The 25017-nt window shown below is 41.5% G+C and overlaps 1 protein-coding gene across 1 annotated transcript in view; it reads left to right on the top strand.

The window, feature by feature from the left end:
* MYH15 (myosin heavy chain 15) overlaps positions 1 to 25017 on the top strand; it is an 86240-nt gene that overhangs the window by 17446 nt on the left and 43777 nt on the right. Inside the window, exons 11-23 of the mRNA XM_081859573.1 lie at positions 1864 to 1967; positions 5711 to 5849; positions 6599 to 6717; positions 7811 to 7960; positions 9183 to 9353; positions 10444 to 10623; positions 12012 to 12144; positions 16160 to 16233; positions 17150 to 17237; positions 17374 to 17491; positions 18707 to 18830; positions 21924 to 22060; positions 23632 to 23887. Of these exons, the coding sequence (XP_081715699.1) occupies positions 1864 to 1967; positions 5711 to 5849; positions 6599 to 6717; positions 7811 to 7960; positions 9183 to 9353; positions 10444 to 10623; positions 12012 to 12144; positions 16160 to 16233; positions 17150 to 17237; positions 17374 to 17491; positions 18707 to 18830; positions 21924 to 22060; positions 23632 to 23887 (1793 nt within the window). The remainder of the gene's footprint in view (positions 1 to 1863; positions 1968 to 5710; positions 5850 to 6598; positions 6718 to 7810; positions 7961 to 9182; positions 9354 to 10443; positions 10624 to 12011; positions 12145 to 16159; positions 16234 to 17149; positions 17238 to 17373; positions 17492 to 18706; positions 18831 to 21923; positions 22061 to 23631; positions 23888 to 25017) is intronic.

The raw sequence follows: 25017 nt of genomic DNA, 5'->3' as shown, positions 1-25017 counted from the left end.
CCTTTGGGCTTTGCCATGTCCTAGAATGTTATTGGTGCTGGTGCTAAACAAAGAAATCAACAAAACTTCCCAGAGTATCTGGCTTCCACCCCATTGGGTGGATCTCCTTGCTTGATTCCCTTCCATATATTTTCACTTATTCTTTTTTTGAAAAACAAAAACCATTTTAATTCTGTGTTTCATTAGTTGCTATACTTGGGATCGATTTAATGTGTACATGGGTTCAAATGATAATGTTATATATAATTTCATTTCATTTTAGAATTGTACACTGCCTTGTAAGGGCGTTATCTCCTATCAGGCAGTTTAGAATTCCTTTCAATAAAGAAATGCTGGAAACCATGGGAGGTTACAGTGCTCAGGAGCCCATGTTCTGCTTGTGGGTATCCCAGAGGAATCTGGCTGGCCACTGTGAGAACAGGATGCTGGAATTAGGTGGGCAATTGGCCTGATCCAGCCATCTTCTTTTTTATGTTCTTATATATTATTCTCTAATATATTATTCTCTTTGAATCTGTAGATAGGGTTTTGCCTAAGACACATCTTTGCCTCGTGACATTTATACATGCTGATTGTGAGTTGATGCATATTGCTAGAAATCCCCAGCTAGGCAGTGCTTCTTCTAATATAGCGAAGCATCCCTTTATCCATGCGCTAAATTGCTACTTGGCATAAGCAGTAATAATCTCATTTGAGTTCTTGTTATCCCGGCAGAGTGGTCCATCTGCTAAACCCTTAACCCAGTTAGCCTTTGCTGTGGTCTAATTAAGGAAGATTAAAGGAACTGTTTCAAAGTAATTTTGTACTAACAGGATTTGAACGCAAATATTGTACTGTGAAAATGTACCTTCCATGGTGAATTTATTCCTCTGCTACACACGTTTGCAGAGATGGTTGCATGCATCAGTCACCACCCAAATTTTTATTTAACTATTACAATCAGTTGCTCATAAGTAGTCCTACTGAGAGAGAGAAATTACTGTCGGTAATAATGTTTATAGTACACACACATCCTGTTGTCTTAACAAATCTCCTGAGTCTTCCTTTTGTCTTGCTTTTTGGCTAATATTCTTGACTGTCATTTGAATTTCCAGTGCTTTTCTACAGGGGATCAATGCACTGCAATCAGCTGAGGCTCTTTAGTTGACTTAGAGTTTGTTGGGCCCTGTGCAATTTCTCTTGCCTTTTATTTGTTGCAGAAGAGGAAGGATCTGAAAGCAAGGCACTGTATGATACCAAGTTGACCAAGGTGTGAGACTTGGGGGCTTTTGCCAAATGGAATTAGCTGTATGAGCACAAGAGTGGCAAGGTGGCACTGTGCAGCAAGGTCCATTAATTTCAACAGGTCTACTCTGAGTAAAACAGAGTTGAATACCACCCTTGATTTGAGCACAGAAATAAAGATCATTTGCAGTTCCACCTCAAGATGAAATCCAGGCACTGCAAGATGTCAGAAGTGGATTACTTATTTAACCCAGCAACATCTGAAGAGCAACAAGTTCCCTAGTCCATATCAAAGTGGTTTGTGGTGGAGGAAACTTTTATGTACTTCTGTGAACAAATAGCAGGTTGGCTCAGAAGAAATAATTGTCAGACTTCAAGTGGTGGTGTCCAACTTCTTTCTTCTTGTCTTTCCTGTGGAAGTCATGCATATGGCACTTATAAGTGATCCAATTTAGGAGCTAAACTCTACACATTTCTGCAGGTCTAACTTCTTCCAACGATATTCCACTGTCATTGTGATGCCACCATAAACCTTGTCTTATGACATTGCACTTATGGGTACATGTTGGCTCATGAGGTATACTCAGTAACAGACCAGATCTCAAGAAGAGAAGCTGTTTTAATTTTTATTATTTGCAGATATGCTCCTGGTGTCGACAAATCCCTATGACTTCCACTTCTGCTCACAAGGTGTAGTTACTGTGGACAATCTGGATGATGGGGAAGAGCTGCTGGCAACTGATGTAAGATATGATTCATTTTGATTAAAGATTGCAAAATCTTGCAAGCCATAATCTGTTGTAGACGTTGCTGTGGTTAGATATTTCTTTTGTTCTCACTGAAACTGTGGCAGCAGATTTGAAGCACTGCACACCTAGCCCATGGAAAATGTGCTGTAGCATAGAGTAGCTGAGCACAACTGTGCTACCAAGTCAGGACATCTGGTGCATTTCAGTATTTAGGATGCTCTTCAGCCAAACCTCTCTTCTTGCTTTAAGTCTTTCAGAGTAGGAAGAGTGGGGAAATGCAGACATAGCCTATGGTTTCCATTACATTTTGTAGGTTTCCATTGGGTCTTGAGTACATAGGAAAATAATTCTTATCTCTATATGTACAGATATTATAAAAAGCAACAATAAATCTGTGTATCAGCATTAATAATTCTTTAAAACTTGATCTTCCATGGCAGAGACAGTGGGTGGTATCCAACATTTCTGTTCCACAAGGGATTTCCATTGAACATTTGATATAACACAATGGTCATATCATAGAATCATAGACAGCAGCACTAAGAAAAACACACCAGAAGCCCATTTTGATGTAGGGCAGTGATGGGTAATCTCCAGGCCACAGGCCGAATGTGGCCCTTGGGACTCTTCGCAGACTATGCCTCTGAGTAGGCCATGCTCTGCAGCCTCCTCAAGTGTCTGGGCTGTGATAATGTCTCTTGCTTGCCTGCCTAGAGGAAGGAGAGACACGTGGCTGGAATGTAGCCTATTGTACAAAGGTAAGAATCAAATCTGTTGTCTCTGATCCCACTCACTTTGCTATCTCTTGTCTTGCCCACAACTGGCATGGAGGCCCCAGAAGGTTGTGCGTGGGCTGAAGGTTCCCCATCTTGATGTAGATATCTATGTAGAGATCAACTATTTTGCTCATTGCAATCTCTGTAGTCAACCTCAAGTAACCTTTTGACAGTTCCCATCAAATGTGAATGGTGCCTCACTGAGGTACTCTTGGTGACTGTTCCCGAGCTGTAAAATTTCATTCCTCTGGGATTCACAAGATATTGACATCATTATGTGCACATATCCCATAATGGATTTTTAATGCTATCCTATAATGTGTTTTTAATGCTATTCCCTACGCCTTTGATGTTCTCAAGTACTTTGTAATGCATTGCACATAATACATATTTTTGGTATGGAGAACATAGCAGTCCAGAATAATCCCAATAAGTTCCCCCTGATATTGGTATTAAACCATCCATCCTTTTATAGTGTATTTAGGGATTGGAAAGGGGAGGGATCTTACTGGCTAAGGTACTTCTGTATTAACACCCCTCGTCTGAACAATGGGAACAACAATTTGAGAGAAAGATAAGCCAATGCAAAAGTCGCTTGCTTAGTATCTATCAGATAAATTATGTTGTTTCCAACAGACCAAGTGAGCAGCAAGCAACCAGAGGACTCAGGCATTTTGAGAATGTAGTTTTGGATACGGTAAATGATCAGATGGTCCTGGTTTCTGCATATGTTAAAGGGAATACATTAGAATAGCCCACATGTGGTATTATACCTCAGTGAAACTGACACACATGCAGGGCACAATGTTTCCAGACCATTGGCAGGATTGTGGTGAGGGCTGAGAGATAGTGAGATTTTGGGTACTCAATGAGAGTAATATAATAACTAAGCAGTTTGGTTTTTTTTGGAGGGGGAGAGAGAGAATGTAGTGTTTAAGGGCTTGGTTAGATTCATTTTAGCTGCTGCAAGATTTGTGATAATGGAACTGTGGAAAGAGCAATAGGACTCTCACGGTACATCTCGGTTACAGTAAATCTTGGGAAATTACCATTGCAGAAAAGTTTATACATCAAATCCATTTCCTCAAGGAACAAACAAAACAAAGCACCTTTTTTTTTTACAGAAAGGAGTAGCTTTTTTAAAATGCTAATAAGATTGACAGGACAAGACAATATATAGCGATTTAGGAAAAACAATGGGGAATTCTCATCGGTGGAATACAGAAGAAGACTCACTGTTATATTTGTCAATCAGGGTGACTTAAAGCATTATAAACAATATTATTTACCCCCCCCCCCATATTTTAATTGATTTTCCAATAATATATATTAAATGGACACAATTAAATCCACACAGTGAGAAAGGGTCCACCATCCTCTTGCCAGAAGTAAGTGTTCTTGTTCATATTATATTGTATGCTCTTCAGTCATATTCATTTACTGTCTATTTTTGTCAATCCTTCAAGCAGGGATCTTCTATATCATATCATCACCATCACCTCCATCAAGACATTCACAAACATAGTTCTAACAAGGAGGAAGCAGCCAGGAAGTCCAGATCTGTGCTGATGGCAGCCAACATAGTGTTCTCCATTCCACACGTGTAAAAAAATGGCCACTAATTGGCACAGAAAGTATCTGGCTTCTTTTCTCCCCTCTATACTGCTACATCATGGGTTATTTTCTCCTGAAGGAGCTATTCATACATTACTAAACCATAAATCTAGCCCTATAGACCTTGTAAATTTCACTAAGTTTGGACTATAAAGATTCTCACTACTAACGTTCTGAACAGACCTGTTGTATTAATATATTTATTCGTCTCCTCAAAAAGAGAAAGCAGAGACAAGTGAAACAACATTGTTTATGATGCCTTAAGTCTCTCTGATTGATGAATATGATAGCAGTGATTGTCTTCTTCTGTATTAGTCCCATAGCAAAAAAGAATATTGTTACAGGTCTGGGGCAACAGTGTTTGGGGGTGCAAGGGGACCCATAAATGCTAGAGTTGGTGAATGCTAGAAATTAATAAATGGTAGAATTTAGATAATGTTTGGAGTATTGAGGGAAAGATGCCAGGCCAGGGCCTCACTTAGGATAGAAGTTATTAAGAATGGCAAAAGGTGCTGGAAGTGAGTCATTAACCTATCAATAAAAACTATCAACAGGGCAAGAGATTTTCTGACAAGGACCTAGTGGGAAGCTCCCATGGTTACCATGAGTGGAGAAGGGTGTATGATTTCAGCTTCCATGGCATAGGAAAACAGAGAAGTGGGGGCTGTACCCACAGAAAAAATAGCTGTTTTACATGAGACTTGGGGTTTTTTTTTCCTATCAAGGGTCTTTGGGAAGGAGAAGGGTGGAGCCAGAACTCCAGGCAGAAGCCATGCAGGGCAGAACCATCTTGGCAGGCTGGGCCAGAGATTCCAATGCTGCGCTGCTGTGGGAAGCAAGTCCCTCTTGTGATGTAATGCTCTGAACTCTCTCCAAAGTAGACCCAGGTGTAAATATGGGTACAATAAACCATATTTTTTCAAGACTGTGCCTTGATTTCCCAATGGAAACGCAACCCTGGCTGAGCTCCTGGAACCCCTGGAACCTCAAGTAGCCGCTCGGCGGAGATTGGATTGGCGTGTAGCACTATTATGTTCAGCTGTCATGCCATTGCAGTTGTTGGGCTATTTTTTTGGTTGATGATTTTATTTGCTTACCTTAAAAATGAAAAATCTCTCTCTGTCTTCAGTAGATTATCAGTGGTAGGAACTATTCTCTGTTTTTGAGGAATAGGGCAGATTCAAAATAAATAGCAGAGGCTTCTTGTTCCTCTAGTTTATTTTTTGAAAGATCAATACCAGAACAAGCACAAACATCAGCCGTGCCGTGAAAGAGCTCTAGAAAATAAAGCTGCATGTTGTTTCACAGGCAAGTGACAAAATGTCCTGTTCTTTTTACTTTCCACAGCAAGCCATGGATATTTTGGGCTTTGTGGCGGATGAAAAGTATGGTGCCTACAAGCTCACTGGTGCCATTATGCACTTTGGAAACATGAAATTTAAACAGAGACCCAGGGAGGAGCAGGCAGAAGCTGATGGCACTGAAAGTAAGCTCTTCCGTATCTGCCTATTCGCAATGTTCCATGCCCAGTGTTGAGCTGTGAGGCTGCAAGGCAAGGTCTGTTTTAAATGACTGCAAGGATGTTCAACGAGTGCACAATCTGTGTGCACAAATAGTTGAGCTGTGCACATGTACAGTTATTCACAAGTAATGTTCAGCAAGTGTACAGACTGTCCACACAATAGTTAAGCTATACATCAAGGGTACAATATTTCACACAAACTCTTGTACATTTGTAGGGCCAGCTTATACCTTTGTGTTCATTGAAACATGTGAATAAGCCTTGTTATTGCTGTATGATCAGTATTCAGATCATACATAATCCAAGTTTTATTCCTCTCACTTCTGCGATTGTCATTTCCATGTGATTGGAACATACATATCATGACACTTCTGTGTTTTCCATGATGTTGATATTACTCTCCTGGGGGAAAATAAATGTCAAAACACAGCAAGAGCAGCAGCTAGACTTTCAGACTCAGGTACTTGGAGTTAGAGAAACACAATGAATTCAGGAAGGATCTATGATGTAGAGGTCTACAGTCTTTTATATATATTAAATTCTAGTACAGGGTAGATGTTAGCTAGGATTTATATAGCCAATTTGATTTTCATGCTCCAATGTTGCTGTTTAAAAAATGCTAGAGTCTATCCCAGGAAATGAGTGATCTGTAAATCTAGACCAGTCCTATCCTGTGTCAATGAACTTGTTGAAATATTGTAACTCTCTATCAGGTGCTGACAAAGCTGCTTACCTGATGGGAATTAATTCCTCTGATATGCTTAAGGGTTTGGTGCACCCTAGAGTGAAAGTTGGAAATGAGTATGTCACCAAAGGCCAAAGTGTGGAACAGGTAAGGAGGTGTTTAAACTACATGAGCCAGCATGATACCAAACCCATATGCTGGGATGAAGAACCATCATTCTTTTGAGGGCTGCAGTTCCCTTGGGAGCAATCTGTCTGGGACTGCATGCTACTGAGGGGGGGCGGGGCGGGGCTGAAGCCAGCAGTGGAGCTAAAAATGGGTGGGGGACTCTTTTGAGCTTCAATTTATTATTTGTCTGACCCTTTCCAACAAATACATTGAGTTCAGATTGGCTCACAATAATAACAAAGTGTTAAAAATTAGCAAACAACACTTCTAGCATATGAAAAAACAACACAGTATATAAGTGAAGCAAAACCAAACAAACTCAAAAAAACAACAACAATTAATGCAAGAACTATTTGGATACAAGCCATTGTCTTTCTTCAATACACATTTCCTTACCACATTTCCTCAGAAATAAGTGCTACTGATTTCAATACAGGTTGGTTGGGCTTAATGTAGAAAATTTTAAAACCTCCCATGACAATATCATGAAACAGGAAACTACGTAGCTGGATTTTCATAAAACAAAACAGTAAATCCAGCTTCAAAGATTCCAAAGCTATATTGAAATCCATCTTGCATGCAGCTGTGTGAGCATATTTATGCCGAGTTGAAACTGCAAAACCTATGGCTTTGGGCAATTATTAAAGCACACATTACCACACCGAAGTACTTGCCATTGGACAAAGCAGTAAACTATGCAAGTGCAAAAGGAACTAGATAAATTGCCGTTGAGCCAATAAATATGTTGCTTGGTGATGAAAAAATATAATTCCCCCTGCAGATTTCATATGTAGCTATATTTATTCCTGTTTTATAAGTCTGGGACTAAGGGTGAGAAATGATTTGCTTTATCAAGGTTGCATAGTTGGATCAAGTATCCCAGGTCCAACACCCTCTATATTGAGCTACACTGATCTATGTTTTAGGTCAATAATTGTATGCTAGGTTTAAACCCAGAATGTCAATAGATCTAAACCTGGCATGTAGGATGCTCAAAGGGAGTACGTTCCACAGACTTTTGATCACAAGGATTATTATGGTATTGTGTGATTGTTCTACCTCTCTTCTACAGGTTTCCTATTCTGTTGGGGCCTTATCCAAAGCAGTGTATGATAGGATGTTCAAGTGGCTCGTTACTCGCATCAATAGGACCTTGGACACCAAGTTACCAAGACAGTTCTTCATCGGGGTGTTGGACATTGCTGGCTTTGAAATCTTTGATGTGAGTAATTGCCTCCCAAAATTTTCATGATAGCAACAAATTGATTTAAAATAATTATGTTTAGGGAAGCTTTTAATGTTTGATGGATTACTGTATTTTAATTTTTTGTTGGAAGCCACCCAGAGTGGCTGGGGAAGCCCAGCCAGATGGGCAGGGTATAAATAATAAATTATTATTATGTCTCTTAGCTAGAAGATAACGTTTGTTGAAAGAATCAGTTATCAATGTTGTATTAGCAGGAATGTCACCTCAGATGTTGCTTGACTCCCATCATTCCTGACCACTGGCCATGTTGGGTGGGGCTGATGGGGGTTAGAGTCCAACATCTGGAGGCCCACAGATTACACATCCGTGTTGTACAGCTTGCTGAGTTTATCAGGAGCAATGAGAACTAGTCAATAATGTATAGGTGTAGTTTATTTATCATTGATAAGAACATGAGGAACGTACTCCCAAACCCATCTTGGAAAGCAAGGAACTGTAACTAGTATTATGATATTGATCTTTTGGTGATGGTAAGAAATAAGCAGTAGTCAAGTTCTCATACGAAAGTTGCAAACTTATACTTGCAACAGGCTTACCAGTGTTCAGCTGACCTAATTTATTTGATCCACCCAAGGGCAGTAGGAATGCACATATAAATACACACACAAAGGCAGAGAAGATGCACATAAATGTTTAACCATAAAAATTAGAAGGGTCAATGAACTGTGGATAGTATTTATATAACTTAGCACCATCCACTCCAAGGAAAATGCCATAGTTTGCACAAATTTACTTCTCATGTTCTTAGCAAACAGCCCCAACATTTGCAGGACTTCAATTCTTCTGTTGCTGGAAAGTGGAAAATATTTGCCTTTTGACAGATACCTTTCATAATGAGTCTACTTCAGCCTCAATCCAGGAAATGTTGGTTAGGCTTTGACTTCAGTTCTGCTCAAAGTTTCATCTAACAGCAGTTCCAATGGGACTTAGGCACAAGGGGAACTACTCTGAATCAGGGTTTCCAAAAAAAAATGCCTGGCATATTATGCCTGGCACACTTTGGGAATTCAGTGGCGCTCTTCTATCCATATCTGAAAATTAAGCAGTTGTGTTCTGCACATTAGCATTGAAGTTAGTCTTAAAGGAATTCAGATCATATACTAACAGACTTTACATATATTTGCCTTCGTTCTTGTTCCTCTGTAAATTTAATTTTATGTCTTTCCTCCCCTCATAGTTTAACAGCTTTGAGCAGCTTTGCATCAATTATACAAATGAAAAACTGCAACAGTTTTTCAATCACCACATGTTTGTCTTGGAGCAAGAAGAGTACAAAAAGGAAGGGATCGATTGGGTGTTCATTGACTTTGGATTGGATTTGCAAGCCTGCATTGATCTCATTGAAAAGGTATTGAAAACATCATTGGGGTTTCTGTTTGATAGCAGGAAGGGCTTACCATAAAGACAATGAGATTGGGGTGGATTTAGGGGAGCGCGACTGGTTTGGTCACACTAGGAGTGGAGACTTGGGGATGCCACAGGCTGCGCCACAACAATGATGTAGAACAGAAGGCAAGATGTGAGGGGGGCAAATTTTGGCATTGCACAGGGCACTGCTGAAATTTGAGACCCCAAGGTCTACCAGTGATGTGATGTAGTGACTAGCGTGTCTGACTAGGCCCTGAACTAGGTTATGTCTTTGTGCAGCTGTAAAATTTATTGCTTGACCCATGGGCCAGTCGTTGCCTCTGGGCATAACCTACCTGACAAGCTAGTTTTGACCATCAAATTGAGGAAGATAACCATGTATGCCAGCTTGAGTTCTCTGAAGGAAAGAAGGAATACAAACATACTTTTGAAGATTGATTTCTTCTACTAGTACCATGACAAGCCTAAACAACAGCAATATACCTGGTACCTTTTGATTCTTGATGTTTCCGCTGGAGATACAGATATATCTATATTTATTCATTTTTCCATAGTTGCCCATGCTCAGAGATGCACCAGTCACATTCAAAACAAATAAATCTCCTTGACCAGTTTTTTCCATTCGTTAGGAGAGACCATTAAACAACTTTTGCCCCACCAAGGCAAATGTTGCCTAATAATGCAAGAACTGCAGAAAAAGACTGGGATGGGTGTCAGTAACTTGGCAAGCCACGAGACACAGCTGGTGGTATGTGTTCATTATGCTGTGTAGTAAGTTATATAGACGTCAGCTATTATAACGCTGAGTTGTTTTCTGACTGATTTATTGAGAAAAGTAAGTCAATCCAAGCCTTTTTGAAAACCAAAGCATCAATATTGTGTCAGCAATCTGTATAAAATATAATATTTTCACACTGTGTCGTCAAGTCTGATAGCAGTCTGAAAGAGTAATATGTTAACAGCTATTGGGAGCGGGGAGATTCTGCAGATGCAGTATTCATTCATGCTAACCTAAATGACATCCTTGGAAAACAAAACCCTAACATTTATCTCCCTATTGCCGTGCGTAGCCCTTGGGGATCTTGTCTATCCTAGAAGAAGAATGCATGTTCCCGAAGGCTACAGATATGACCTTCAAAGCCAAGCTGTACGACAATCATCTGGGCAAGTCACCCAATCTGCAGAAACCCAGGCCTGACAAAAAACGGAAATATGAAGCTCATTTTGAACTCCTGCACTATGCTGGAGCGGTATGTTTTTGGCATTTGCAGATAGGGACAATGGCATTAACCTCAAAGCATGAAGCCCTGTTGGAATGAATGTGTCAGATGCTGCTGGTGGTTGCTCGCGAGTAACCAGGCAGGACTCTGACCTGTCTTTTACAGGTTTTATTGTGCAAACTATTTACAGTGCAGATCTACAAAGTTCATGTCCATCTTAGTCACTTGCAGAATCTGGGAGTGGCCCCTCCGGCTTCTCCCCCCAACATAAGAACTTCAGTACCCCAAGCCTCCCCCCCCTTGTGTTTCACCCCTCTGCGCAAGCTGGGCTATGGAAGAGGCATGCGTCCCTCCTGGCCAGCTTGGTGAGGTGAGGCGCTGGGTGCTCCTCAGAAGTTTTGGAGGCTCTCTGTATCCCAACGGCCCCCCTGCCTCCCTCCCCTGTTCCGGTGGCAGTCCCCTGACAGAATGGAGTCATGGGCCAATGTGGTTGCAATGGCAAGAGAGGAATGCCACAGTGAGTTTTGAAAAGTTAACTTGGGGATGAAGTCAGTCGAGTATTCTGAGTCTGCTGGAAGCAGTTTGAAATTCTCTGCTCTTGAAACATATGCCTTAGAATTCAACCATAGAGTTTCTGTCTTCATCTCTAGGCATTATTATTATTGTTGTCTCTACAAAGAAGGACTGAAACTCAGTGGTAGAGCACATGCTCTGTATGCAAAAGGTTTAATTCATGTCGTCCCCAGGTGGGGCTAGGAAAGACCGCAATCTGCAACCCTAGAATCAGGAGTGATGGGAGTTGCAATCCAAGAACATCTGTCACCATGTTAGCTAGCTGTGGTGTGGACAAATGGATTAGTAGTCTGACTCAGTAGAAGGCAGTTTCCCATGTTCCTAAGGGATAGGAGGAACTGAAAGACTGGGGGGGATGCATGGAAGAAGGATGTGGTGATTATTTAGGAAAATGGAGATCTGATATTAAGATGAATATATTACTGGGAAGACTCCTGAAGTGACCCATAAAATCCCCCTTAATTACCTCCCTTCTTTCAGATGTCCTTTGGAAACTATATTGTGCAGGCAGACCTTTGCAACATGAATGTTCTCTTTCCAAACCAACCAGTATTTACTGGTTTTTTAAATTATGTTTTTCTGTATGCTTTTTGTTGATTTTATTCTTAGATGTTGCATTTCTCTTCCATTTTTTTAATGAAAGTGCAGTTTATAAATACATAAATAGATACAGCAGAATTTTAAATGGTTATAAGGTAAAAGCAAAAGGCATTAGACTTGATTATTTAATCTGTTTTATTGTTTTGCTTCCCATTTGTCTGTCTATCATTTCTCTCTCTCTCTCTCTCTCTCTCTCTCTCTCTCTCTCACACACACACACACACACACACACACACACACACTAGGTGCCCTATAACATTATGGGTTGGCTTGAGAAAAACAAAGACCCACTCAATGAAACTGTAGTGAGCACTTTTCAAAAATCTTCCAACAAACTTCTGGCAAGCCTATTTGAAAATTATGTCAGTGCTGACAGCGGTAAGTCGAATGACCATTTCCCTTTAATTCCTAGATCAAAGCTTAGCAGAAATGTTGAGTAAATATACCATCTCATGAGATCTGAAGGTCTTGCTGCCTTAAATGTACTTTTTTCCATAACATCTCTGTGGGATGACTATTTCTACTGATTCAAACAGTTGGTGCACCACTCAGCTTTCTTTCTGGCTCAGATGTTGGTACATCACTCAGCTGCAGCCATAGGCACTATGAGTTACATTTTGACGGTGCACCCATAAAATGCTTTATAGGTACATCTTTAAATGCTAGACAGTTAGGAATGTCTTTAACACTCCTGATGAATACACCGTTGGTGGGAATGATACTGTGTAATGAGTGAAATAACCTCTGCAAATAACAGATTGGAGTACTGTGGGAGGTCAGAACCATGAATCATGAAAATATTGGAAGCAGCAAATGTATATTACAGACATGCCCCCCACTTATGTGAGATTGACACACGTGTGACCGCATATATGCATGGCGCCGGGAAATAAATAAATAGATATATTCAATCCAGGAAATGGCGGGAGAGTTGGAGAGTCTTTGTGGCTCATGAGGACACCCTCCCCAGAGCCCTGAGGTCTTCAGAGAGGGTGGAGGAAGCCCCAAAGAGACTGAAGGCACAGTGGGGCTTTGTTTAGGCTGTTGAGTCTCCCCGCCTAGCAGATGATGCTTGCGGTAGCATCCTCCAGCCTCTAGGCATCTCCATAGCTTCAACTCTAGTTGAAGAGAGTTGTGCTGAGAGGCAGAGAGAGCTGGAGGGCAGGAAAAAAATGGGCTTTTTTGAGAGTGCTCCCTACTTACATGATTTTCACTTATGCGTGCGGGCCCTGGAACATAAATGGGAAGACACCTGTACTACGCACAAATAGTATGCATTTTCCAATACATTGGAATTATATATCCTAGTTGGGGCCATGCCATTTTTCAGTCACGGCCTACTTGGGCATGAATGCTCCTGTGCTCATCAACATGGACGCAAGGATGCACCAATTAACCTCTTCCGCTAGTCCCAAAATGTGAAAAGCATGACCATTTGTAACAACAGACTCTTTCTGCCCACAGCTGTGCACATGAAGGCTTCTAGGCTTCTGCACCATTGGGAGTCCATGTTTCGATGAAACCTTTATACGTAGAGCTGTACATGTGAAAGTTCCACTGCCACAGGTGGTTGTGCTCTTTGCGCAAAGGCTCGAGGATGAGGCTGCTTGAAATGTCACCACTCTTACAAAGATGAACACAGGAGCCTGAATGCCTGCACACAGCTTCTGTAGGGGGTTGAGTGGGCACATTGTGAACTGGTTGTGTGAATCAGCAACCATGAGCGCAAGTTACTGCCTTGAGCACAAGTAATGTGTGAGCTCATTGCACCTGAGCCCAGCAGTTGATGCTTATAATGGATGCTATGGAAGAATGGTTATATGGATTGGAAAGAAGGGGCAGTATCCAGCTAAACCCTCCAGAATATCTTTAAGGGGCACATGGCCAGAAGAGAAGGAGAGGAAGCTCTGTTGTGTAACAAGGTGGTTGCACTAGGGGAATTGTTTACTTGGCTGTCACCCAAAGTTTAAAAAAGGAATAGTATGAATTGTTTCTTTGTAGATATAGGCTATGTTGTGTCACTTATTGGAATATAAAGCATTTCTAAAAATTGCGACACGCCACCTATCTTTTATAGTATAAAGTTAGGTAAATCCAGCTTCAGGAAATAAAAAATATTTTGCACCTGATAATTAAAGAAAATGGTGGTTCTCTATATCAAATCTCTTAGTTTTGAAGGTTTTGCTCCACTGAGCAGAAATAATTCTTAAATTACCGCATTTGCAACTGTCCTCTTTGGGCACCGCAGCAATTTGCAGGTTTCCATAAAATGATGTTAAATAAGTAGGAGTGTGACTCATTACAGAGATTTAGCTGTTATATCCTACAGCCACAATCAATTTACAGAATATTTATTAAGAACCTCATTTGAGTAGATGTACTTGTCATGAATCATAAGAGGGTGTCTAGAAGACGCAGCCAGAATGCAGGCTCCATAACGCAAATTGGAGAAGGAGCTGAGCCAAAATAACACAACCTGCCACTCGCACATCATTGCAGGTAACTAGGAATCGTCATCTTGCCTGTGGGGATTTTTTGTTTTTTTTTAATCTGCCACGGAATGTTATTCCTGAGACTTGTTATGCGGTTTTCACACTATGTCTGCCAAAGGACATGGCTGTCTTAGTAGCAACATGAAACACATGGCACAACTCAGGTCTTTTTTACACGGACGCTTACTATCAGGAGAAGCTTCCTAATGCCAAGAGCCATTCTGTATCAGAACCAACACATCTGGAGCTGGTGAGGTCTCCTTCCCTGGTGGCTTAAGCAGAGGCTGGATGGCCATCTGCCATGGATTCTCTAGTCACATCCTGCAGTTGGCCCTACATGGATCAGGTGACTGGACTAAATGACCCTCAAGATCTCATCCAGTTCTGAAATTTTATGCTATAGAAAATAGCAGGTCCTCTCAGATTCTTTGCTGGTCTTCAGAACTGACTCCAGTTAGCCTCATGTGCAGTATACCTTCAAAGCAGTGTTATACCACTTTAAACAGTCATGGTTCCCTCCCCCAAGACTCCTGAGAACTGTAGTTTGTTAGGGGTGCTGAGAGTTGTTAGGAGACCCTTATTTCCTCACACAGAACTGCAGTTCCCCAAGTGGTGTGACTGTCCATCCCTCTTCCTCTGGAACTCAGGGAACTCTAGGAATTGTAGCTCTGTGAGGGTGCATATGAGGCAACATCACACTAACCTGACAAGAGTGTTTGGAGCATGATCAGGGTATGCTTAGAGGATGATCAGAGGACACTTTACACCACAACACCATAATGTTCTTGATGTTATCTGTAACCCACACATGGTGTTAAGCAGCAGAATATATGGCTGATTTATTAAAACTGCCTTTCCTTTCTAAAATGTTCCTTTGGACACTTTTCCTATGACATAATATTTAACTTGTAACCAAAGCAAATGCCTCATGGAAAGTCCCCTCCATGAAGTTCCCCTTATTAATCAGTTTAGATGCCTATATTGTCCTTGGCCTACTAAGCTTGGGGGCCTTATGCAAGCATATTAGGGAAAGTCATACATTGCAGACAAAGCCAGAAAGTCTCTGGGTGGAATTCAACATTCCCTGCACGAGGCCTCCTCTGATAGGGTTTGGTAAGTGAATCCCTTCCAATGTATGTATCCCATTCTTATGAAGAATACCCAGAAACCTACCGAGTGGCACAGGAACTAGTATTACTGGACAGTTGTTAAAGCCTCAACACTATGGAAGGACTCACAGTTGCCTGGAGCCCCTATTGCTGCTTCTTGCTGCCATTGTCTCTTGCTCACCTGAGGGCCCAATTCTCACAGCTGCCTAGAGAAAGGCTTATAGCTCAGTGGGAGAGCATCTGCTTTGCATTCTTAAGGGTTTCAGTTTAAATTCCTGGAATTTCCATATAGGGCTGAGACTATCCTAGTCTGAACCCTTAGAGCAGAGCTTTCCAAACTTTTCATGTTGGTGACACACTTTTTAGACGTGCATCATTTCTCGACAGTAATTCAGTTTTACTAGCAAACCAGAGGTAAACTAACACCTTTCCAGCCCTGAGAGGAGCGTGGGGAGCATTCGCGCGACACACCTACACACTGCAGGCGACACACTAACATGTCATGACACACTGTTTGGAAAGCTCTGCCTTAGAGAGCAACTGGTAGCAGTGCTGGATTTAGGATGGTGTGGGAGGTTCCTCCATACAAGGAAGAACACAAGGAACCAAGCCAAGGGGCCACAAGAAAGCTGCATTGTAGCTTGTAGCAGCTGAAAAGATCACTGGACCCACACTGCTGCATATGGCTTTGCAGAAAGCCATTGATAAGCATGCAAACTGTATTAAACATTTCTGCTTCATGTCAGTGGTGTAATCAGTATTTAACTTAGTTGCTGTCTTTTTTTTTTTAAGCACAAGCTGATAAAGGTGGAGAGAAGAAACGCAAGAAAGGTGCTTCCTTCCAAACAGTGTCATCCATGCATAAAGTAATTTTTCATTTCTTTTTTAAATGTAACCTGTTGTCTTTGTCATTTTACACCAACGAGCTGGAATATTCCTAACAGAGAACCTAAAATATTAGAAACAGGCCTCCATACAAGACCTGATTGTCTAGCTCCCTAAGTCATTAGCTGTACATTATATTGATTTCCTCTTCTGATTCAGCACTTGAAACCAGATGGGTAAACTATACTCAGCTGTCATAGCTCATCAAGGATGGGGTTCAATACAACCACCAACGCATCCAGGAGGACTTCAAAAAATTACAGGGCTTTATTACATAAACTTTAAGGGAATAGAGTGAACTTGTTAACCTTTAAGGGACCATAACGGGCAAACGGTGGCAACTCTTGCATTGGCAGCAACTGTCAAATATGGCTAGCCCTCTAGAAGTTGTATCCAAAACTTAGCAGGTGGTTGGCATGGTTGGATTTGACAACATCAATTGCTTATTTTGGGATCAGGATCAGAAGCTACAGTTTGATACTGGCACAGTTTAATAAACCATAGTTTAAACTAACCACAATTTGGTCCTCTTGAGATGTAACTGCGAACTGTGCTTAATTTAAACCAAGACCTGGGTGCTTCTAGCCTCCTTCTCATGACTACATCAGATGGGAGGTGAGGAGAAGCAAGTGCATGAGCAAGTTCATTGACGTAGCTTAAACTATGGTTTAGCATGACATCCAAACCAGAGCAGTAGTTGTGAAGCAAGTGTACTAAGAAGTAACCAGGCACCGGGAAGTTGTGGGCAACAAAGGAGCTACAGTAGTCCCAGTGTATGTATCTGCCTACTGAATCACTTCTTTATCCCATGGAGATGGGTGACTTGCTCATCAGATGCTTGTTGTTCTGAAATGTTCCATGATTTTGCTTGTTTTAATCTCCCTTTCCTCTCCAAAGGAAAATTTAAACAAACTGATGACTAATCTGAAGTCCACATCTCCCCATTTTGTGCGCTGCATTATTCCCAATGAAACAAAAACTCCAGGTAAAGCAAATCCAGAATAATCTTACTGGATTTATTACATTTCAACGATGCACTTTTCTTAGGTCTCACCATACAAATCATTATCTCTGGTGACATGTGGTAAAGCCACCCTGAAATAAAATCCTTACGTTTCCAGGTGCTATGGACCCTTTCCTTGTCCTTCACCAGCTTCGCTGTAACGGTGTCTTAGAAGGAATTCGTATTTGCCGCAAGGGATTTCCAAACAGGGTTATCTATGCCGACTTTAAACAAAGGTATTGTGAAGATCAGTGGCCTAGCCAAGTTCTTACTTCTTTTGATCCCCCAAACCCAATAAGCAACCTTCCTTTATAATCCTCTTAATTCACTTTTGGATGGCTTCTTTTGTTTACTTGATTGTTCTTTCCGCAGCTGAGCTGAATCAAAAATTTTGCACATGCTGGAAATTTGGCCGATGTGTGGATTTTGGCCCAGAATTTTATTTATTCATAAAAGTATTTCTAGACCACCAGTTCATACTGGGTGTTATGGAAGTTCAGCTGCCTACCTACTTCAACTTCATTTGGGCCAGGGCTCTCTTTTGGCCCAGCGTCTGTTAGCATGCCTGCCTCAACCCTGTAGCTTGTGAAATGCATGCTTTTGAACATGTACTTAGCATATGTCTCTTTGCCTCCAGCCACTGCACATCTGGGAGTTGGGCAGGAAGGTAGGGAATCTAGACAGGATTGCGCCTGGTTGCTTCTATGTTGTAGTGGTTTTTTTATTTTAAAAAATCAGTGTTATCTACCCTAGTTTTGAGGAAACAATTAACGGTAAATGTCAACGTTTGTGCCATTCCTTTTGGAAAAAGGAAGTTGTCAGTGTTTACTGCTGCTGCTGCTGCAGCTATATAAATCTCCATCTGGAGAGAGATAAGCTCATTATGTTTAGATTCCGGAAGGAGAAATGTTTTTAAGTTTGTTTTGTTAATAGCAATGCTATTACAGGGAATATTTACGACCCTTTGTTGCTTTAAATGCTTTCTATAACTTAAAGTTACAGGGCAAAGTTTGCTCAATTGGCTGTTGGGGTGAAGCCTTGGAAGTTCAAAGCTATCTCCTTTCACCCTAATCTTCCTTATTTTACATTATTATCTAGCTAATGTGTTGGGGGCTGGGTAAATGAGGCGGGGGGGGGAATGACTGCTCTGACATCACTGGTTAATTGGGTGCATTAATTGAGGAAGGGCCAAAGATCAGTGGCAGAGCATATATTTTGCATTCAGAAGATCTCGTATTCAGTCCTTGGCATCTTCAGTTTAAAGGAGTAGGTAGCAACTGCTGAAAATGGCTTCAGCCTGAAACCCAGAGAAACCCCCGTATAATGGGTAGAAAGGCAGAGAATCTGGTTTTCTGTCTGACATACCTCCTGTATTCCAGTGTAAAGAGAGGCATAGCAACCTGGTCCAGAGTTTCATCTGCTTACACATTTTTTTAATCTATTCTTGCCAGGTACCGCATTCTGAATCCTTCTGCAATTCCCGAGGACAAGTTTGTAGACAGCAGGAAAGCTGCTGAAAAATTGCTTGCCTCTTTAGATATTGATAATAACCAGTACAAGTTTGGACACACAAAGGTAAAGCAATGGTTTCAATCTTTCCTTGATCTCAGTTAATCATCTGAGAGAATCTGATGCTATAACACTGTTGAAGGCCTGGATGGATGGATGGGTGGATGATCACTCAAAGATCAATATACACTATTCTGTCCCATCTATGAAAGAGTGGTGGTTGTGGGGAAGTAGGAAATGACTGGTTATCAAGAAGGTAGCTCCCCACAGATGATGTGTGGCACCTAACACATTACACCAAATTGAGGCACCTTGTGTGTCATTATTCATCTTTAAGCACCCAGGCCAAGGGGCAAGCCAAACAAATAGTCAATAAGAACAAAGATTAATGCAGGTAGAAGGCTAAATACAGAGACCCCCATGGTAATAACTAGGCAGGGTGGATCCACCCATTAAAACAACTAGATAGGTTGGGCCTTCCTAGTCCCCCTGAATTCAGCCCCTGAACAATAAGATTGCAGCACGACTAACAGTCAGCACAGCCAGGCATGGCATATAAAAACAACCTTAAAAGCAAAAAAAATACCTGGCAAATGGCCCCTGGAGTAAAACAGTCTTCACTAAGTGACAGAAAACAGCAAGAGAATGGCACCACTGCCATTTTCTCGCTTCTGTTCTGTGTTGTATTTATGTAAACCACTTAAGATTTCTACTGAAATATAGAACAGTATACAAGTTAGTTAAGGAAATGAAAGAGAGGGCAGTGGCGTAGCGTGGGGTGGCAGGGGGGGCCGGCCGCACCGGGCGCAACATCTGGGGGTTAGGGAAATCCACGGGTTAGGGGGCGCAAATCCACGGGTTAGGGGGCGCAAATCCATGGGTTAGGGGGCGCAAATTACTTGCCTTGCCCCGGGTGCTGATAACCCACGCTACGCCACTGAGAGAGGGGCAAATGGAATCTCGTGTGACAAGTGTTCCAAAGCACACAAAGAAGCCTATCTAGTCCATGGGTAGGCATACTAAGGCCCGGGGGCCGGCTCCAGCCCAATCACATTCTAAATCCGGCCGATGGGCGGTCTGGTTATTAGCGTGCTTTTATATGAGTAGAATGTGTCCTTTTATTTAAAATGCATTTCTGGGTTATTTGTGGGACATAGGAATTCGTTCTTTTTGCTTCTTCTTCAAAATATAGTCTGGCCCCCCACAAGGTCTGAGGGACAGTGGACCGGCCCCCCTGCTGAAAAAGTTTGCTGACCCCTGATCTAGTCACCATTGCTGCCTTCACAGGCAGCTTGCTTGGCTTATTCGAATTAGTGTGCAGAGGAGCTGGACTCATGCAAGGAAGTTGGTTTGCAAAAGAAACCCCATTTCAATAAACCTTAGCCAGAAATGCTGTTGATTTTTGTGGGCGAAGTGTTCTAGTTCTGTAGTGAGTGGCCATAGTGAGAAATGGGATGCTGCACCAGGTGGGCCTCTGGCCTGATCCAGTCAGTGGTGGACTTTGGGCTCTCAAATTTCATCAGTGCCCTGTGCAACACTAAAATTTGGTGCCCCCTGCCTCTCACATTCTGATCTACGGCAATGTTGTGTGACCCCCTGCGTTCCAACACCGGGGGCCCCCCTGCAGCTCACACCAATTATGCTACCCTAAAACTGCCTCTGGATCCAGCAGGTCTCTTCTCATGCTAAAATCTCCGGCACTGTTCAGAAAACCGATGTGAAGAAGTAAGGGAAACACCTTTTCTAGCACTTCAGATTAAATGGCCAGAATAAATGCACCCCATAATGTTGAATGTCAGATCAAATTATAAAACAGGAAGGAAGTAGATCAGAAATACCACCAATTGTCTACCACCCAAGGATATATAATTCACAGCTCTGATTGTACCTGTAATGCTTCAATTGCCATTCATCATTACTAATAGCTAGATTTTTCAAAGGAATTGATGTAAAAGAATAGAACTAATTGCCACTTTTATGAATAATATTTTTTAAAAACCTTGCCAAGGGTAGAGACATACCCCCTAGCTTTCAAACATCCAGATATGTCTTTATTCTTTTCCTTTGACTTTTTAAAAATATGCTTTTTGCAAGGTAGAGTATTGTAATATAGGGTAGATATAGGATAGTCTGTCACTATTTTCAATCGCATACTGGTAAGTTCAGGATGCACAATTATAGTTGATTGGGAAGCCTTGTGCAACAAATCTGCTCCCCCCCCCCCCAAAAAAAAAACCAACCCCAGACTTTTTGCAATAAGGAAAAGGGTGGTATAATTCACTGGAAAGAGGGGGGAAACAGTTTGATGCAACATGATCTGATCTCCTGATCTCCAGAATGGATGCTCATTAAATAGCCAGTGCTGTCCAATCTCTCTGCAAACACATCAGGATGAGCATTCAGTAAACAGGTCATCTGGAAGCATTTACAAAATAACATGCATAGAGCTGTAGAAATTTATGATGCAATCCTTTCTTTATATATATAATGTTTTATTAGTTTTTTTAACATATCATTTTCAACAGTAATTAAACATACTTTTACATCTTATTCAAATTTTTTACTTCCATCAATCCTGTCTGAAAATTTTCCAATCTAATGCATTTCTTATCTTCCAATCTATGCATTTCTTATCTTCCCTATTTCATTTCAAACTCATAACCAATATCTCTATCTTTTTCTACTTTGTAACACTTCGTATATTTCTCCTTACAAAACTTCTTGTAGTCCTACTAGCGTTGATTAGAGTTTCTCTTCAAATAATTCATATACTTCTTCCAATCTTCTGTAAATCTCTGGTCCCGCAGGTTTCAAATCCTTCCTGTCATTTTGTCCAATTCTGCAGAAATTTATGATGCAATCCTAGCCATGTCTGCACAGAACTAAGTGCTACATATTACCAGGAAAGGGGTTGGTGGGTAGGAATGGAGCCTTGAGTTGTTTTGTGAGCAACAAAGCACACAGAACACTATAATGTCACTTCACCTTCCCTTGGTACAAGATTTTACGCTATTCAAAAACCAGCCAGTATAAGTTGCATCATTAGTAATCTGACCCAGTTAGCACTGTTGTTTTGGAAATCTAAGATTGAATTGGACCATATTACATGTCAAGGGTTTGTTGAATTTGTAAGTCTTAGATTCATGGTATACATTTCAGGTCTTCTTTAAGGCTGGTCTTCTGGGACATTTGGAAGAAATGCGGGATGAAAGATTAGCCAAGATTTTAACACTAATTCAAGCAAGAGCCCGAGGCAGATTGATGCGCATTGAGTTCCAGAAGATCGTAGAGCGAAGGTATTTATGTATGGACTGCTTATGTCATAGTAAAGGTAAAGGTAAAGGACCCCTGAAAGTTAAGTCCAGTTGCAAACAACTCTGGGGTTGCGGCGCTCATCTCGCTTTACTGGCCAAGGGAGCCGGCGTTTGTGCACCAACAGTTTTTCCGGGTCATGTGCCCAGCATGACTAAGCCGCTTCTGGTGAAACCAGAGCAGCACACGGAAACACCATTTGCCTTCCCGCCGGAGCGGTACCTATTTATCTATTTGCACTTTGACATGCTTTCAAACTGCTAGGTTGGCAGGAGCTGAGACCAAGCAACTGGAGCTCACCCTGTCCTTAAAAATTTGGATTTGGACAGTTTCAAGAATGCTACAATGATTACCCGTCCAAATTTGGGCCCCATAAAGTATCTGCATCACAGATTTGGCTTGAAAAACTTCTAGAGCTGCTGGGATGTATTTGCCGCCCCATCATGGGCTTACCCCATCATGGGGATTCGAACCGCCGACCTTCCGATTGGCAAGCCCTAGGCTCAGTGGTTTAGATCACAGCGCCACCCGCATTTCCCATAGTAGACAGATACATATTTGGACACAAAATAATAATGTTTTCTATAATTGATAATGCCTTTCCAAGTTCTTCCATAAGATCGGGGAAAATCCAAGTGATGAAACAGTAGAAGTTTGCTGGGAAGGGACTATGTCCTTGTAGCATAAGTGGTACTTTGAGGCAAAACTCTGACAAGGCTTTTGGATGTTATAATGATGTGAAGAGAAAAGGAAATGTGAGTGTTTTATGCTTCCTGATTCCTCACATGCACATCTCTCTAGAAATTGATCTTCTGGCATAACCCTCAGAAGGGAGATGGGGAAGTGTGGGGGCAGTTTTTGCCTTTCCTTACACGGTGGGATGAAAAGGATTTTGCACAGATGGAGAAGAACAGAAAGCATTAGACACTTGCCAGTCCTGTTCCATTTATCTCCTGTCTTTCTCACCTTGAAGGACAAGGCAACTCATGATATGATAAATATTGATTAAAGGAGAATACAGGTAGCTTGCTAACCAACGACAATTATCATTATTATGACTGAAGCTGTTTCGGATCCAGGAGACGAAATAAGTAACCATGCAGTCATTGCTTTAAAAATGGAAAAAAATGTAGAAAAGAAACAGACAGTTCCAGCATGGGCTAGACCAACTACAAATGAGAACCACGAAAATATTTTCAAAAATTGTAAGATTTAGTAAGGTCTCATACCACTTTAACAGCCATGGAGATTCTAGGAACTGTAGTTGTTAAGTATGCTGGAAATTGTAGCTCTGTGAGTTTGGCACCCTTAACAAGCTACGGTTCTCAGGATTCTCCATGACTGCTAAAGTAGTATAATCGTGCTTTATATGTATTGAGTGGATGTAACCTAAGAGGAAACAAATGAGTAATAAGTGTGACCTTGTTGGAAAAAAATAAAAATAACAATAAAAAGTGGTATTGTGATGTGGGGAAGTCAATGGACCATAAATTTGCCCCATTACAGAGATCCTATGAAGCATGCTCAGGGGAGTGTCTTATTCTTCTTAAACCAGGGATGCCCTGCTTGTGATCCAGTGGAATATCCGAGCTTTTATGGTTGTGAAAAACTGGCCTTGGATGAAGCTTTTCTTTAAGATCAAGCCTCTGCTGAAATCTGCAGAAACTGAAAAAGAAATGGCCAATATGAAAGAGGAATTCCTGAAATTAAAGGAGGCCCTGGAAAAATCTGAAGCCAGGAGGAAGGAGCTTGAAGAAAAGCAAGTATCTCTGGTGCAGGAGAAGAATGACCTGCTTCTTCAGCTGCAGGCAGTAAGTGGACCAAAATTATTTTGTTGTTGGAATATAGACCCGTTTGAGGGCAGCAGCATCAAGACGCACAGTGCGAGCCTCACTTTAAAGCTGAAAAATCACACTTTTTTAAAAAACAACAACATGGTGAATACAATTCATATAACATTTTATTGCATGGCACTTGCTATGAATCATAAAGTGGAATGAATAGTGAAACAGAGCTCTAAAGACTTAGCCCGAGCAATTATTAATATGCTGCTCAGTATCTAGTAAAAATAGAATCTACAGGCACTCGTGTTGTTTACAAGAACTGGTTCTGACTGAGAACAGATTGCCAAACATTTCTGCATTGGGGGGGGGGGGAAGGATGGAACAGAGAAGATAACTCGAACCTTTCCAGATATGCCAAGGGGAAAACAAACACTTTCTGTTTGATTTGACTCGTTTGCTGGTGGCCTGGGGCAGTGGTCCGCATGCTGTAGGTGATGATGGCTCCAGTAGAAAGCAAGGGACGGGTTGCCAACAGGTAACCTCAGACTGAATCTTAAATAGAAATATTACACAGTTTGGGAGGCTAGCTCTGCCCCAGGTTATTACAAATTTATTTGGAATGCCTTGTAGCAAGGAATTCATAGATGAAATGAATAAATAATGGAAGCTTTTTTAGTTCAAAGGGGCTTGCCTGTTTTCAAGACTGTGGTTCTGCTAGGACTTCTGGGCTGGAGGCATCAGAGTCATAGGGTGACAAAGGTCCTCTTCAGGTCTGATTGGTGTTGACAGAATGGACTCCTCCTCTGCTGGAACTTCCAGGGCAGTGGGAACTTCCAAGGTTGGCTCAGAGGGCAATTTCCCTCCAAGGACCCTTTGTTCCCCGATGAGGTGTCAAATCAGAAGGTTGTAACAAGTAGGCAGAATATCACCCCATAATGTTAACAGCAGCAGCACCAGCAGCACCATACTGAATTCACTAGGGATAAATAAAGTGTTGCACGCCTCCCAAATCTCCAAGCAATGCAGGATTCCAGGGGTTCTGTGCAATGAGGGACAGTGGAGACTGTGGTGTTTTTATGATATATGGTTTCTTTACACAGCATTAACTTACAACATCAACACCCCATAGCTTTCCCCCTAGCCAGAGTCTTGAATTT

The sequence above is a fragment of the Podarcis erhardii genome (genome assembly GCF_964252035.2).
Source record: "Podarcis erhardii genome assembly, chromosome: 4".
Taxonomy (NCBI): Eukaryota; Metazoa; Chordata; class Lepidosauria; order Squamata; family Lacertidae; genus Podarcis; species Podarcis erhardii.
The sequence above is the reverse complement of the archived record's forward strand: the minus strand, read 5'-3'. Positions and strand labels throughout refer to the sequence as shown.